Source organism: Chiloscyllium plagiosum, unplaced genomic scaffold, assembly GCF_037043375.1.
Source record: "Chiloscyllium plagiosum isolate Xiang-an unplaced genomic scaffold, Cpla_swu_hap1 HiC_scaffold_29, whole genome shotgun sequence".
Taxonomy (NCBI): Eukaryota; Metazoa; Chordata; class Chondrichthyes; order Orectolobiformes; family Hemiscylliidae; genus Chiloscyllium; species Chiloscyllium plagiosum.
Genome location: NW_028270167.1, coordinates 42,899,624 through 42,917,989, shown reverse-complemented (window position 1 = coordinate 42,917,989; position 18,366 = coordinate 42,899,624). Strand labels below are relative to the sequence as shown.

Here is an 18,366-nt window from a genome sequence, read left to right as displayed (position 1 = left end):
GCATGTGGATTTTAATGGAATAGTGTAGGTTAGATGGGCTGTGGATTAGTTCCACAGGTCGGTACAACATGGAGGGCCAAAGGGCCTGTATTGCGCTGTAATGTTCCATGTTAAAACAGGCCACTTGGCTCCACACCACAAGCCCACCCTCCAACAAACAATTCACCCAGAGCCGTTCTCCTACCGTATGACTTGCTCCTCGGATGCTGTCTGAACTGCTGTGCTTTTCCAGCACCACTCTAATCCAGTTACATTTCACCTGACTAATGCACCCAACCTGGATATCCCTAAACACTACGGGCAATTTAGCATGGCCAGTCCATCTAACTGGACTGTGGGAGGAAACTGGAGCACCTGGAGGATGCCCAGACACAGGCAGATTGTGCAAACTCCACACCAACATTCACCCAAGGCTGGAATCAAACCCTGGTCCCTGGCATTATGAGGCAGCAATGCTAACCACTGTGCCACCCATAGATAGCCAGAGACCTTTTCTCAGGATGGACAAGGCTATCAGGAGGGGACATAAAGTTAAGGTGATTGGAGGAGGAATTAAGGGAAATGTCTCTGCCCTTCACACAGAGAGTGGTGGGTGCATGGAATGCACTGCCAGTATTGGTAATACACATTGGGAATGTTTGATACATTGGGTAATATACATTGGGGACGTTTAAATGACTCTTGGATAGGTCCATGGATGATAGTAAAATTCAGGGTATGTAGGTTAGTTTGATCTAAAATAGGATAAAAGGGCCTGTACTGTGCTGTACTGTTCTATGTTCCAATACTTTGCTCCATTATTCACTAGTGAGAGGGACCTTGTCGTTTGTGAGGACAGCTTGAAACAGGCTGATAGGCTCAAACAGGTTGATGTTAAGAAGGAGGATGTGCTGGAAATTTTGAAAAACATGAAGATAGATAAGTCCCCTGGGCCAGACAGGATGTACACTAGGTTACTACAGGAAGTGAGGGAAGAGATTACTGCACCTTTGGTGATAGTTTTGCATCCTCACTGTCCACTGGAGTAGTACCAGGTGATTACATTGTACATAGAACGTTATGGCTATTTAATGTCCAGTGCCAATTTAAATGGCCTTAACATCTTCTACTGTTGCAGACAGGCCATTCCACACCCCTAATACTCTCTGAGAAGAAACTACCCCTAATATTTGTCCTAAATCTATCACCCCTCAATTTAAAGCTATGTCCCCTCATTTTAGCCTTCACCATCCGAGGAAAAAGGCTCTCACTGTCCACCCTGTCTAATCCTCTGCTTATTTTATACGTCTCGATTAATTCACCTCTCTCAACCTTTTTCTCTCCAACGAAAACGGCCTCAGATTGGAGGGCGGCACATGATAGCTATCAGAAATGGACTGGACGAGCTATATAAAGATTGTGTCTGGAAGAGTAAATCAAAGGCTGGTTGTTCTGCAGCAAGTTACATAATTTCTCACTCTTCAAAGCCTACCTACCATTTACAAGGCCTAAGTACTGAAATATTCACGACTCACTCTGAATGAATGAAGCTCCAGAAGCATTCACAAAGCTTGAGACTGTGCGGTACAATGCACCTGACTTTACTGGCAGGGCGAAAAGAGGTGGCATAGGACCCTTCCACCAGCTTGCCTGGGATATAAGGCATTTACTGTTGGCATGTTGTGAGAGGCCATATCTTTTGTAGTAGCTATTATCATCAGCCATGTGTTTGAAATCATGTGACATGAATTGAATTGTATGTAAATATAGTCTTGTATAAGTAAGAAATTCCGAGGGTTAGTTTGTTATCCATATGCAAAGACTGTACATAGAACATAGAACATTACATTGCAGTACAGGCCCTTCGGCCCTCAATGTTACGCTGATCTGTGGAACCAATCTGAAGCCCATCTCACCTGCTCTATTCAATTTTAAATGCCCTTAAAGTTGGCAAGTCTACTACTGTTGCAGGCAAGGTGTTCCACACCCCTACTACTCTCTGAGTAAAGAAACTACCTCTGACATCTGTCCTATGCCTGTCAAATCAATTTAAAGCTATTTCACCTCATGTTAGCCATCATCGTCTGAGGAAAAAGGCTTTCACTGTCCACTCTACCTAGCCCTCTGATTATCTTATATGTCTCAATTAAGTTGCCTCTCAACCTTCTTCTCTCTAACGAAAACAGTCTCAAGTCCTCAGCCTTTCCTCATAAGACCTTCCCTCCATTCCAGCCAACATCCCAATAAATCTCCTCTGAACCCTTTCCAAAGCTTCCACTTCCTTCCTTTAATGCAGTGACCAGAACTGTACACAATACTCCAAATGCGGCTGCACCAGAGTTTTGTACAACTGCAGCATGACCTCATGGTTCCAAAACTCAATCCCTCTACCAATAAAAGCTAACACACCGTCTGCCTTCTTAATAACCCTATCAACTTGGGTGGCAACTTTTAGGAATCTCTCCAAGATCTCTCTGCTCATCTACATTACCATTAGCCCAGTACTCTGTATTTCTGATGCTCCTTTCAAAGTAAATCACCTCACACTTTTTCACATTAAACTCCATTTGCCACCTCTCAGCCCAGCTCAGCAGCTTATCTATGTAACCTCTGTAACCTGCAGCATCCTTCGGCACCATCCACAACTTTACTGACCTTAGTGTCTATTGCAAATTTATTAATCCATCCTTCTATGCCCTCATCCAGGTCATTTATAAAAATGACAAACAGCAGTGGACCCAAAACAGACCCTTATGTTACACTAGTAACTGAACTCCAGGATGAACATTTCCCATCAAACACCAACCATTTCCCTCAACCTGTCTTCTTTCAGCTAGCCAATTTCTGGTCCAAACCGCTAAATCATCTTCAATCCCATGCCTCCATATTTTGTGCAATAGACTACCATAGGGAACCTTGCCGAATGTTTTACTGAAATCTATAAACACCACATCAACTGCTTTACCCTCATCCACCTGTTTGGTCACTTTATCAAAGAACTCAATAAGGTTTGTGAGGCACAACCTACCCTTCGCAGATCTGCTCTAGCAACAATGTCCTTTAGGACTTGCCCAGTCAGTGGTGGTACTACTGAGGCACTCTTGGTGATAGATATTTAAATCCACCACCTGGTGTACATTAGATTAGATTAGATTACTTACAGTGTGGAAACAGGCCCTTCGGCCCAACAAGTCCACACCACCCCGCCGAAGCGCAAGCCACCTATACCCCTACATTTACCCCTTACATAACACTACGGACAATTTAGCATGGCCAATTCACCTGACCTGCACATCTTTGGATGTGGGAGGATGTGGGAGGATGTGGGAGGAAACCGGAGCACCTGGAGGAAACCCACGCAGACACGGGGAGAATGTGCAAACTCCACACAGTCAGTCGCCTGAGGCGGGAATTGAACCCGGGTCTCTGGCGCTGTGAGGCAGCAGTGCTAACCACTGTGCCACCGTGCCGCCCACATTCTGTACCTTTGTTGCCGTTCATGATGATTTCAGTTAGTGTTCAATGTTGGGAAATACCAATCCATCAGTTGAGGAATAGAGTGGATGGTCAAGGTGTCCTTGCCCATATTTGGCCTGATACTATGAGTCAACATTGAGAATTCCCAGGGCAACGTTCTACTGATTGCACATCACTGTATCATTTGCACTGAGTTAATTATCTGCATGGTTGAACAGTTCAATCTAAATTTACTCACATGCCTTTACCTTGCTCTCCTTTAATTTAACACATTCAAAATTTGCTGCCTGTTTTCCAACTCGCATCAGGTTTCATTCACCTCTGTTTCTCTGTGCTTACAACCCGACATTGGCTCCCAGTGTGGCAATGTGTCATTTTTAAAGTTTCAAATCTCTCCTTGACCTTACCAATCTGTAACCTCCTCAAGCTGTGCAACCCACCAAGATAGTTCAGTTTCTCCAATCCTGGTCTGTTGTATATCCCTAATTTCCATACTTGACTGTTGTTACCTGTGCCTTCAACTGTCTGGCCCCTAAATTCTACAATTCCCTCCTAAACCTTTTCACTCCTTTTCTTATTTTTTTAATAAGATGTTTGTTAAACCTAGGCCTTTAACCAAGCTTTTAGTCATTTGCCTGAATATCTCTTTGTGCCCAGAGACAAATTTTGTTTCACTAAACAATCCTGTGAAGCACTTTGGAACATTTTAATGTGTTAAAGGCTCTATACAATACCAAAGTTTTATTCACCCCATGTTTCAGTTCAAAGATCGGCCCCTTCCTGTTTATTCACTGGAGTGATCAGCTTCACTCAGCCTGAAATTTCCTGTCACTATCATTTTCCAAATAAAAGATTATAGGTTTGTGCAGGTTTTCTACCTGTCTAATTCTTCCTGGATCAGACGCTTGGCATTGGGGCTGTTCTCATGTTTCTTCACAATCAATTGAGCCACTTTGATGGATCGATTGTAGGCTTTGTCCAACTCATCAATAATGAAAAGTAGGTCAGCGATCAGGGTTGGAGTGACAAATACTTTCCAAATCAAAGCAGGAAGATACATGATCATACCAATCACCAACAGAGAGTACGGGAACACCTGTAACAGTAAGAGAATGACAGTCACACTGATCACCAATAGAGAATACATTACATGAATTCTGTGAGGAAAATTCTAAGTGAATGAGAGTAATAGCATTTAATATCTGCAAAGTTGTCTTTTGAAGCTTTTAGAATGGTTCAAGCAGAGGAGGCCATTCAGTCTATTGAATCCATGCTGGCTGTCAGCAAGAGCAATTTGTTGGCTGTCAGTTTCCCACTCTTTACTTTTTTTCTAACTTCTAATCAATTTTCTTTTGAAAGCCATGATTGATATGCCTCCATTACACTCAGGGAGTCAGTTTGCTGTAACCATTCTCTGTGAAAAAAATGTGAAAGCTCTGTGAAAGCTAGTGTGCTTCCAATTAAACCTGTTGGACTATAACCTGGTTTTGTGTGATTTTTAACGCTGTACACCCCAGTCCAACACCGGCATCTCCGAATCATGACTACTATTGACACCACTAACTGCCGGCTTAAAGTGGAGAGGATCTCCAAGAAGATTGCACATATCAACACAGACATCCAGTTTCTACAGGAATGCAGGCAAGCAGGAAAGATCCCGAAAGGATTACGGATCACGAACCCACTTAGGTCGACCTACAACAAGACTACGCAGAGAGACTTTGCCACCGCACCTCTCGTAAACTTCTCAATCATCTCGTGCACCAACTCTACAGCAGGCGCCACAACCTTGAAATTCAGATGGAGTCCACACTCACAGCCTGCACACAGGATACATCAGAACAATTACGTGACATTGCCAAACAGACAAGGCGACAAAACTACACCACGTACATGCACGCCAAGAACAAAAAACTGGAGAAGCTGGGCATTCTCACCAGTAATAGCAAAGGCCACCCCGGAACCACAGTAGACAACATTATCACTGCAGGGAAGTCTATTGTCAACTTATCGGACCACACCCTTCGACCGGAAGAGATTGAAGTCCTGAGTAGGGGTCTCAACTTCTGCCCCACCACCAAAATGGACCCATTGGTTCTGGCAGCAGACACAGAGGAGTTCATCAGACGAATGAGACTCCGGGAATTCTTTCAAGATGCCGGCAGTGACCCCACTGAGCCCACTGATGAACTAGAACAGTCATCACAGGGATCTGTAGAGGAGCGACCAAAGAAGGTGTCAACATGGACCCCACTGGAGGGCCGCTGCCCTGGGCTTGACATGTATGCTCAAACTGTCAGGAAATATATAAATGCCAGATTCATCAGCCGTACCCATAAGGTAGAGCAAAACATCACCCGTTCCAGGCCATCCAGGCTCTCAAAACCTTGTCATCAAACCAGCAGATAAAGGAGGAGCCGTTGTCATTCAGAATAGAACAGATTACTGCAAGGAAGTGTACCGACAACTGAACAACCAGGAACAACTACAAGCAACTACCAGCTGATCCGACCAAAGAACATACCCGAGAATTAAACACACTGATCAGAACTTTGGATCCAGTCCTTCAGAGCTCCCTACGCGCACTCATCCCACGTACTTCTCGTGTAGGCGACTTCTACTGCCTTCCAAAGGTACACAAAGCCAACACACCGGGACGTCCCATTGTGTCGGGCAATGGGACCCTATGTGAGAATCTCTCTGGCTATGTGGAAGGCATCTTGAAACCTATTGTACAGGGGATCCCCAGCTTCTGTCGCGACACTACGGATTTCTTACAGTAACTCAGCACCCATGGACCAGTCGAACCGGGAACATTCCTCGTCACAATGGACGTTTCCGCACTCTACACCAGCATCCCCCACAAGGATGGCATTGTAGCAACAGCCTCAGTACTCAACACCAACAACTGCCAGTCTCCAAACACCATCCTACAACTCATCTGCTTTATCCTCGATCATAACGTCTTCACCTTTGACAACCAATTCTTCATCCAGATACACGGAACAGCCATGGGGACTAAATTTGTACCCCAATATACCAACATTTTTATGCACAGGTTTGAACAAGATTTCTTCTCTATGCAGGATCTCCAACCAACATTGTACACCAGGTACATTGATGACATCTTCTTCCTCTGGACCCATGGCAAGAGGTCACTGATAAAACTACACAGTGACATCAACAAGTTTCATCCCAACATCAAACTCACCATGGACTACTCTCAACTGTCTGTCTCATTCTTGGACACGTGCGTCTCCATCAAGGACGGACACCTCAGCACCACACTCTACCACAAACCCACAGACAACCTCACAATGCTACACTTCTCCAGCTTCCACCCAAAACATATTAAAACAGCCATTCCCTATGGACAAGCCCTACGCATACACCGGATCTGCTCAGATGAGGAGGTACGTGACGGACATCTGGAAGTACTCAAGGATGCCCTCACAAGAACGGGGTACGATGTTCAACTCATTGACCACCAGTTCCGACGTGCCACAGCAAGGAACCGTAATGACCTCCTCAGGAGACAGACACAGGCTGCAACTGACAGGGTACCTTTCGTTGTTCAGTACTTCCCAGGGGCTGAAAAATTATGCCATGTTCTTCGTGACCTGCAACACATTATCAATGAGGATGAGCAACTCACCAAGACCTTCCCCACACCTCCACTACTTGCCTTTAAACAACCGCCAAACCTCAAACAGATCATTGTTCGTAGCAAACTGCCCGGCTCTCAGGACAACTCCATACAACCCTGTCACGGTGGACGCTGCAAAACGTGTCAGATTGTGGACATAGATACCACTATTACGCGTGGGAACACCTCCCACCGTGTACATGGCAGGTACTCATGTGACTCAGCCAACATTGTCTATCCTATACGTTGCAGGCAGGGATGCTTGGAGGCATGGTACATTGGGGAAACCGAGCAAAGGCTATGACAACGGATGAATGGGCACCGCACAACAATCAACAGACAGGAGGGTTCTCCCAGTTGGGGAACACTTCAGTGGTCCAGGACATTCAGCCTCGGACCTTCGGGTGACCATCCTCCAAGGTGGACTTCGGGACAGGCAGCTGAGGAAGGTGGCCGAGCAGAAGCTGATAGCTAAGTTCAGTACCCATAGGGAGGGCCTCAACCGGGACCTTGGGTTCATGTCACATTACAGGTGATCACCATTGCACTACACACACACACACACACACACACACACAGATATTCCTACACACACACACTCTCACATACACACGGACACAGATACACACAGACGCGCACACAGACACCCACACACACCCTTATAGAAGCACAGACTCCCACACATGCACCCCCTCACAGACTTAAGATACTCTGCACTCACTACACACACACATACACACACAGACACACACACACACGCACACACACACACACACTTTCTCACATTCACAACCCCCACCCCAGACTGACACACAGACAGACAGACAAAGACCCACATGCACACATATATTTTGTGTGGTGAATTTTTTTGGTACTTTCAGAGTTACATTGCACTTTGCTCAAAAACCACATACATTCATGTAGAACTCTGAGCTCAAAAACTGCATGAATTTATGTAAAACTCTGTTATCTCACTTTTTAGATTGGAATCAATCTAAACATCAGGTCATAGACAGAGAACACAGGGGGCTAACACCTTCAACATATTGTCTAGCTATCACCATTGTTAACAGCTAACCCGAGAATGCAACTTTAAAAAAAAGGGTTTTGTGAAAGAAGTGAAATTATCACTGTATTCTAACAGATGAAAGGCTTAACAGACAGTCAATTCTTCAATGTATAATTTCAGTTACATCACACTGCAAATTTTTGCTATAAATTCTGTGTTACGATCGAGCCCTCCACAATCACCTGATGAAGGAGCGTCGCTCCGAAAGCTAGTGTGCTTCCAATTAAACCTGTTGGACTATAACCTGGTGATGTGTGATTTTTAACTGTGAAAAAAAGGCCTTTCTTCACGTCACCATTAGCTATTTTGAGATTTGTTTTAAGTTAGTGTCCTCTGGTTCTCAATCTTTCCATCTGGAGGCACAGTTACTTTCTATCTACAGAGCTGAAACTTTTGTGATTTTGAACTCTTATCCTACCTCGTTTGGAGTGCCACACAGGAGGCCACAGAGTAAGATAAGGGCCCATGGTGTTAGAGGCATGTTGCTAGTATAGATAGAGGCTTGGCTGTCTGGCAGAAAACAGAGAGTGGGGATAAAAGATCCTTCTTAGGATAGGAGCCGGTGAGAGGTGTGTTCCACAAGGCTCAGTGTTGGGACCACGAATTTTCATTTTATACATTAGTGATCTAGATGAAGGAACTCAGGGCATTCTGGCTACGTTTGCAGATGATACAAAGATAAGTGGAGGGACATGTAGTATTGAAGAGGCAGGGAAGCTGCAGAAGGATTTGTTCAGGTTAGGAGAGTGGGCAAAGAAGTGGCAGGTGGAGTACAACGTGCGAAAGTATGAGGTCATGAACTTTGGTAGGAAGAATCGAGGCAAAGACTATTTTCTAAATGGGGACAAAATTCAGAAGTCTGAAGTGCAAAGAGACTTGGGAGTTCTAGTCCAGGATTCTCTCAAGGTAAACCTGCAAGTTAGCAGATGCTGGAGATCAGAGTTGAAAAGAGTGACACTGGAAAAGCGTAGCAGGTGAAGCAGCATCTGAGGAGCAGGAGAGTTGATGTTTTGGGCATAAGCCCTTCATCAGAAATATGGGGTTGAGAAAGGGGCTGAGAGATAAATAGGAGCGTGAGGGTGGGGGTAAGGTAGCTGGGAAGGTGATAAGTAGATGCAGATGAGGGTTCTTAGTGGTAGGTCAGAGAGGAGGGTAGAACAGAAAGGTGGGAAGAAAGATGGACAGGTAGGACAGTTCAGGACGGTGTTGCTGAGTTTGAGAGTTGGATCTGGCATGAGGTTGGGGGAGAAGAGATTAGGAAACTATTGAAGCCAGTGTTGATGCTGTGAGTTTGAAGGGTCGCAAGGTGGAAGATGAGGTGTTTTGCCTCATTGGATGGCTTATATTTGGCAGTGGAGGAGGCCCAGGACTTGCATGTGCTTGGCAGAGTGGGAGGGGGAGTTGAAGTGGTCAGCCACAATCAATGGGATTGTTTGGTATGTGTGTCCCAGAGATATTCCCTGAAACTTCCCACGAGTTGGCATTATACAATTAACGGAAGGGCCTTGGGAAAAGTTGATAGGCAGAGAGATCTGGGAGTGCAGGTCCATTGTACCCTGAAGGTTGCTGCACAGGTGGATAGAGTGGTCAAGAAGGCATATAATATGCTTGCCTTCATTGGACGGGGTATTGAGTATAAGAGCTGGCAAGTCATGTTAACATTGTACAAGACATTGGTTTGGCCGCATTTAGAATACTGTGTACAGTTCTGGTCACCACATTACCAAAAGGATGTGGACACTTTGGACAGGGTGCAGAGAAGGTTTACGAGGATGTTGCCTGGTATGGAAGGTGATAGCTATGAAGAAAGGTTGGGTAGGTTAGGTTTATTTTCAGTAGAAAAAAGGAGATTGAGGGGGGACCTGATTGAGGTTTATAAAATCATGAAGGGTATATACAGGGTGGATAGAGACAAGCTTTTTCCCAGGGTGAAGGATTCAATAACGAGAGGTGATGTTTTGAAGGTGAGAGGTGGAAAGTTTAAGGGGGATACACGTGGCAAGTACTTCACACAGAGGGTGGTGGGCATTTGGAACGCGTTGCCAGCAGAGGTGGTAAAGGCAGGAACGGTAGATTCATTTAAGATGCGTCTGGATAAATGTATGAGTAGGTGGGGAGTAGAGGGATACAGATGCTTAGGAATTGACCGACAGGTTTAGACAGTACATTTGGATGAGATCAGGCTTGAAGGGCCAAAGAGTCTGTTTCTGGGCTGTAAATCTTCTTTGTTCTTTGTAGAACAACAATGCCTTCCAGCGCATCTGCTCCACTTCCCTTACCTCCGACCTTGAACTCCACCCTGTAAAAGCAACAAGCCATCGAACCCCTGGTCCCCACCTTCCACCCCACTAACCTATGGATACAACGCATTGTCCTCCGGCATTTCCACCATTTGCTTTCAGACCCCACCACTACAGGTATATTTCCCTCCCCAACACTATCTGTTTCTCTGAAGGCATATACCCTTCTTCTTTTCTGCCTTTTACACTATTATTATCCCAGCCTGTATTAGGGTAATTAAAGTTGTAAATCTTATATATCTCTCTGTAACTTTCCTTCAAAATTGATCCTCTACAGCACTGTGAATTCTTCTTATCTGTTAAACAGCAATTCAAGAAGATGCTCTCCTGCCACCACCTCAGAGGCCATAAGGGTTGGTTAATAAACACTGACCTTGATAGCAATTCCCACATTCTATGAACAAGGTTTAAAAATGGTGGTGAGCAGCCACATTCTTGACCCACTACAGCTCATGCAATGTACAGCAACAATGCTTTTTGGGAGTTTAAGGAGTTCAAGTCAGATTTTGATCTTGCCAAGGCAATGCACAGTGTCACTAACCTAATAGGAAGCATAAGCTGCAAATCAAGCCCCACAGTTGTCATAAATGTGAAATATATTTGAAGGATGATTATTGTATGACTGAGAGCACAAGAAGAAACTTATGCCAGCTTCCAACAATGAACAAGAAAATAAATTTATCACAAATTTATCCCTTCTCATGTGGGTGGAATGGATTATTAATTGTTAATATTCAAACTTAAACTATACTCCCTTTAAATCCAATTACATATATTTAATCACAATTAGGAAGGACAATACAGATGAGACAAACAGTTTTGTAGGAATATGGTGGTGGAAATTGTAGACAAAAAGGAATAACATCTGTGGTCAAGAACCAAAACCACAAGGAGAAATGAGATTATTTTCTTACAGTTCAGTTTTGCTGATGGTGTCACATTTTTGGTAACTGTGGCAATCCTTAATTTGGTATCTGGTCATTTGGACCTGTCTCTTGGCTTGAATTAAAAGTTTTTCTTCCTTGCAGAGCCTTTTGAGTGTTATTTAATTCAGAGGAAACAGATGGATCTGGATTGAATTTAGGCTTCTGAGAGGTATAAGAACCTAACTGCTCTCTGTTCAAACATCTATTTAGCACCGTCCAAAAGCTGTTACAGGTGTAGTTTCCTGAGTTCATCCTCAGGATGGTCCCACCATCCCAGGATTCTAACTGGTGAACCTCCCTTGCACTTCCTCTATGGAACGTATGGCCTTCCTTAGACAAAGGAACCAGAACCACACCATACTCCACATGTGGTTTCACCAGTATTCTATACTACTGAAGCACTGGTCCTGTACTCAATTCCACTGTCCTAACTGTTGTTTTCCTTCCTTTGTTTGCTGCACCTACTTGTTGGCTTTCATTGACTTTTGAACAAGGCACATAGGTATGCTTGGACATTAACAATTTCCAGTCTCGCACAACTGAAGAAATATTCTGCACTGTCATTTCTCTTACAAAACAGATAATCTCAATAATGCTCATTGTAATCCATCTGTCATGTTTGCACACATTTACTCAGCCCCTTTGAAGCCTCTTTGCATCTTCTCACAGCTCACATTCCAAGCAGTTTTTGTATCAAAAGTCTGTGAATAGCTGGGGCCAAGGCCCTATGTGGTAACCCATTGGTCACTGCCTGCCAGCCTGACAATGGTCCATTATTCCTATTCTGCCTATTAACCAATCTTCAATTCACTTCACATTTTCTGACTATTGTTATATATCAGAATTCTGCTTAAGTCTTTGAAAATCCAAATACACCACATCCACTTGTTCCCTATTATCAACATTGTTAGTGACATTTAAAAAAAACTTTATCAGGTTTTTCAGAATAACTTCCTCTTCTTAAATTCATGATGACTCTGTCTAATCAGACAGTAATCACATCTTTTACAATGGATTCTCATATTTATTTTACTACTGACATTAGGCTAATAGGTCTGTCCATTCATTCTTAAACTCTAGAATGACATTTGCAACCTTCCAATCTACAGGCAGTATTACAGAATTAACAGAATTTTGGAAGGGTGCTCGCTAATGATTTAGGTGTAATTTTATTGTCATGTATACTTGAGTACAGGAATACAATGAAAAGTGTACAAAGTTGCCAATATGTGGTGCCATCTTAGCAGAAGAAAAAATAAAAGAAATGGCCAAAAGGAAAAGAAATATTCAGATCACACACGTCTCCGCCATGAGTCTTGGCCACCAGAAAAACAAAGCCACAAAGTCTATTTTCCCTCAGTCTGTGATCACTCGGTGCTCCAACTCCCGAGCCAGAATGCCTCCGATATCAAGTATCCAGGCCCAGCCTTTGCCTAGAGCCACACTGCCAATGGAATCATGTTGCCATGCTTTGGCGCCATCTTACCTCCACTGATGTCACTGCCACCATAAGTCTACTGAAGCTGCCGGGTTCTGAACAGAGCTCAGATTTGATGCTGTGCCCACCATGCCAATGCAGCTTTGGCTTACGTTGCTGTCAACTCCTGGGAGCGCCAGTTCAGAAAAGAAACTGTTCCACTACTTCCAACACTACAGGAAGGGAACCACTTCAACATTTATGGAAGGAACTGCTCCCACCAGGATTAATTATCTCATCCACTATCTCTGTATGGAATCTCTTTCAAAATGTGGATGGAAGCCATCACATCCTGGAGATTTATCAATTTCCACCCTCAATCGTGATTTCAGTTTTTGTTACTAATTTCGTTCACTTCTATAGTGTCATTAAACCCTCGGATGTTAATTATTTCAGGGAAAACTCTACACAGAATGTTTGCACAGAGGGTGGTAGGTGCCTGGATCGCGTTGCCAGCAGAGGTAGTAGAGGCAGGCACGGTAGATTCATTTAAGGTGCGTCTGGACAGATGCATAAGTAGGTGGGGAGCAGAGGGATACAGATGCTTAGGAATTAGGCAATAGGTTTAGACAGTAGATTTGGATCAGCACAGGTTTGGAGGGCCAAAGGGCCTGTTCCTGGGCTGTAAATTTTCTTTGTTCTTTGTTTTGTTTTTCAGTGTTCCCCTTTGAAGACAGGCAAAAAAGTACATATCTGTTTCTCTGCCAATTCTTTGTACCTATTGTAAATTATATAGAATTTTCAACATAAAATATTGAAATTTATATCTATATAGTCAATTTTACAGACATTTTAAAGTTTCTAAACATAGGTATATTTAAAAAGACACAAATGTGGGTCCATTATATGAAGAGCTGAAAATGTGTTGCTGGAAAAGCACAGCAGGTCAGGCAGCATCCAGGGAACAGGAGAATCGACATTTCGGGCATAAGCCCTTCTTCAGGAATGAGGAAAGTGTGTCCAGCAGGCTAAGATAAAGGGGACTTAGGGGAGGGGCGTTGGAAATGCGATAGGTGGAGGGAGGTCAAGGTGAGGGTGATAGGCCGGAGTGGGGTGGGGGCGGAGAGATCAGGAAGAAGATTGCAGGTTAGGAAGGCGGTGCTGAGTTTGAGGGATTTGACTGAGACAAGGTGGGGGGAGGGGAAATGAGGAAACTGGAGAAATCTGAGTTTATCCCTTGTGGTTGGAGGGTTCCTAGGCGGAAGATGAGGCGCTCTTCCTCCAGCCATCGTGTTGCTATGGTCTGGCGATGGAGGAGTCCAAGGACCTGCATGTCCTTGGTGGAGTGGGAGGGGGAGTTGAAGTGTTGAGCCACGGGGTGGTTGGGTTGGTTGGTCCAGGTGTCCCAGAGGTGTTCTCTGAAACGCTCCGCAAGTAGGCGGCCTGTCTCCCCAATATAGAGGAGGCCACATCGGGTGCAGCGAATGCAATAGATGATGTGTGTGGAGGTGCAGGTGAATTTGTGGCGGATATGGAAGTGTCCCTTGGGGCCTTGGAGGGAAGTAAGGGGGGAGGTGTGGGCGCAAGTTTTGCATTTCTTTAAGAGGTGCTGAGGAAGTAGATGTTTTAAGAGGTGCTGAGGAAGAAGATACTTGCTGGTACCAGAGAATAAGGAAACAGCAAAGAAACTTAACCACATATTCTGTCTTCCCAGGGGAAGATATAAAAAATCTCCCATGTGCATTAGAAAACCAAAAGACTATTGAGAATAAGGAACTGAAAGACATTAATATTAATAAAAACAGTAGTACTGGACAAATGAAGTATAAGTGAGACCACACCTCAAGTACAATGGTCAGTTTTGGTTCAATTATTTGAAGAGGAATGTAGTTGCATTGGAGGCAATTCAGTGAAAGTTCACTAGATTGATTCTGATTTTTTTATTGTCGGGCAGAATCAAGTACAAATACAGAAGTGCATTGAAAAGTGTATAATATCACCACACAAAGCGCCATCTTAGGTACAGGTACCTAGGTAAGAATCTTCAAAACAGAGTAGAAAGAGCAAAGTTAAGCATTGTAGTAATTATAGGACAATGATATTTCCTCAGTTTAAGTAGAAAATAAAGAAATATAGCTGAAAGATCAAACATTACAGTCTTTCTTAAGTGCTTAGGCATGATGGGACCAAACCTCAAGGAATCACCTCAAGACCAGGCGTCCACACTAGGCCAAAGACTGCTACGTGCCTCTGAAGCACCACTGTGCCAGGCCAAGAGACCACCATGTTGGCCACTGAGGGATCGCCAGGCCAGGAGACTGCCACACCAGGCAGAGACATCACCACGCTTGGCCAAACATAGAGTCATAGAGATGTACAGCATGGAAACAGACCCTTCGGTCCAACTCATCCATGCTGACCAGATATCACAGCCCAATCTAGTCCCACCAGCCAGCACCCGGCCCATATCCCTCCAAACCCTTCCCATTCATACACCCATGCAGATGCCTCTTAAATGTTGCATTTGTAACAGCCTCCACCACATCCTCTGGCAGCTCATTCCATACACGTACCACCCTCTGCGTGAAAAAGTTATCCTTTGGGTCTCTTTTATATCTTTCCCCTTTCACCCTAAACCTATGCCCTCTAGTTCTGGACTCCCCAACCCCAGGGAAAAGACATTGTCTATTAATTCTATCCATGCCCCTCATAATTTTGTAAACCTCTATAAGGTCACCCCTCAGCCCCCAACGCCTCAGGGAAGACAGCCCCAGCCTGTTCAGCCTCTCCCTGTAGCTCAAATACTCCAATCCTGGCAACACCCTTGTAAATCTTTTCTGAACCCTTTCAAGTTTCACAACATCTTTCCGATAGGAAGGAGACCAAAATTGCACATAATATTCCAACAGTGGCCTAACATTTGTCTGTGTAGCAAGGAGAAATAATTTATATGTCATATGCTGAAAATGAGAGACCATCCCCCGAGGGACACCATCAATGTTCTGTCTACTTAATCTACTGTCCTTTGTGTGACTTGCCTTGCAAAGCTGGGATGCTGTCATGCAAAATCAGGAGGCTGTCACACCAGGCAGGAGGTCACTGCACCAGGCCATAAGGCCAACATGCCAGAGGTTTGGCAGCATGATGGCTTAGTGGTTAACAATGCTGCCACACAGCGCCAGGAACCTCGGTTCAATTCCAGGCTTGGGCGACTTTGAGAAGGAAAAGTTACTGATGGGCATAGTCTATAGGTCACCAAATAATAATTACATTGAGGTGGGCAATAAACAAAACAAACTAATGCCTGTTAAGATGGTACGGCAATTATCTCGGGGAATTTTAATCTACAAGTCAATTGGTCAAACCAGGCCACTCAGGGTAGCCTTGAGGAGTTTATTGAGTGCATCCACAATTGTTTTCTTGAACTGTATGTAATGGAACTGATAAGGGAGCAAGCTATCCTAGATCTGGTCCTGTGTGATGAGACAGGAATAATTAATGACCCCATAGTGAGGGATCCTCTTGGAAGGAGTGATCACAGTTTGGTTGAATTTAGAATATGGAGAGTGTGAAGATACATTCTAATACCAGGACCCTGTGCGAAAGAAGGGGGACTACAGCAGGATGAGGGAGGAATTGGCTAAAGTATACTGAAAACAAGGATGTTATGGTGGGACAGTTGATGGGCAGTGGAGGACTTTGAAAGCAATTTTTCAAAGTGTTCAGCAAAAGTATATTGCAGTGAAAAGGAAAGACTGTAAGAAATGGGGTAGTCTGCAATGGGTGTCGAAGGTAATAAGGGAGGCTATCAAATAGAAAGATAGGGCATACAAAGTGGCCAAGATCAATGGGAAACTGGAAGATTGGGAAAGCTTTAAAGGCCAACAGAAATCCACAAAAAGAGCTATAAAGAAAGTAAGATAGAACATGAGAAAAAAAACTAGCACTGATAAACACAGGCAGCAAAAGTTTCTATAAATATTTAAAATGAAAAAGAGTGGCAAAAGTAAATGTGGTCTTTTAGAGGTTGAGAAGGAGCATTTAGTTATGGGATATGAATGAAATGGCTGAGGCATTGAACAGGTATTTTTGTTGGTCTTCACAGTGGAGGACATGAATAACATGCCAGTAATTGACAAAGAGACAAAGGTAGTTGAGGACCTGGAAAAAAACATTATCACAGAAGAAGTAGTGTTGGGCAAGATAGACTTGTCTAATGGCCCTGATGGAATATATCCCAGGGTACTAAAAGAGATGGCGGGAGAAGTAGCAAGTGCACATGTGGTAGTTTTCCAAACTTTGATGGACTCAGGGGCAGATTGGAAAACAGCAAATTTGAGGTCACTGTTTAGAACTAGAATTCCTATAGCGTGGAATTTGGCCCAGCAAGTCCACACTAACTCTCCAAAGACTAACCTACCCAGACCCATTCCCCTATTACTCTCCATTTCCCCCTGACTAATGCACCTAACCTACACATCCCTGAACACAATGGGCAATTTAGCATGGCCAAGACACCTTAGCCTGCACATCCATGGACTGTGGGAGGAAACCCACACAGATACAGGGAGAATGTGCAAACTCCACATAGACAGTCGCCCAAGGCTGGAAGCGAACCTGGGTTCCTGGTGCTGTGAGGCAGCAGTGCTAACCACTGAGCCACAATGCCACGGTAAAACAAAAATGGGGAATTATAGACCAATTAGCTTCTATAGTGGAGAAGATGTTTGAATTTATTATTAAGGAAGGAATAGCAAGGCATCTTGATTGGGCATTGGGCAGATGCAGCATGAATTCATGAAGGTCAAATTATGCTTTTGGAATTCTATGAAGACATTACGGACACAGTAAACAATGGGGACCCAGAAGATGTGGTATACCTGGATTTCCAAAAGGCCTTCAACAGGTGCCGCACATGAGGTGCTGCAAAGGATGGTGTTACAGGTAAGGTATTAGCATGGATAGAGGATTGGTTGACTAACAGGAAGCAGATAGTTGGAATAAATGAGTGCTATTCTGGCTGACAATCAGTAACTAGTGGTTGCCTTAGGGATCAGTGTTGAGACTGCAATTATTCACAATTTGTATCGATGATGTAAAATTGAGGGTGACATGTAGTGTGTCAAAGTTTGCAGAGGACACTAAGATGAGTGTGCAGAGACTGTGAAACTTTGCAGAGGAACATAGATAATTTAAGTGAGTGTGCAAAGGTGTGGAAGATGCAACGTTAATAAATGTGAAGTCATCCATTTTAGTAGGAGTAACAGTAAAAAGGACTATACTTGAATGGTAAAAAGTTGCAGCATGCTGCTGTGCACAGGCACCTGGATGTCCCTGTGCACGAATCACAGAGGGTTGGTCTGCAGGTACAAGAGACTATTAGGAAGGCAAATGGAATTTTGTCCTTCATTGCTCAAGTGATTGAGTTTCAAAGCAGGGAAGTTGTGTTACAGCTCGAAGGGCCAGATAGCCTCATGCTCCTAGTTCTTATGTTTGTATGACTGTCTGTGTTGAGTTTGCACATTCTCCCCATGTCTGTGTGGGTTTCCTCC

The 18,366-nt window shown here is 44.1% G+C and overlaps 1 protein-coding gene across 1 annotated transcript in view; it reads right to left on the bottom strand.

Moving 5' to 3' along the window:
* The window catches only part of panx3 (pannexin 3), an 83,225-nt gene that overhangs the window by 21,630 nt on the left and 43,229 nt on the right, over positions 1 to 18,366 (bottom strand). The window contains exon 3 of the mRNA XM_087976613.1: positions 4,335 to 4,552. Within this exon, the coding sequence (XP_087832739.1) occupies positions 4,335 to 4,552 (218 nt within the window). The remainder of the gene's footprint in view (positions 1 to 4,334; positions 4,553 to 18,366) is intronic.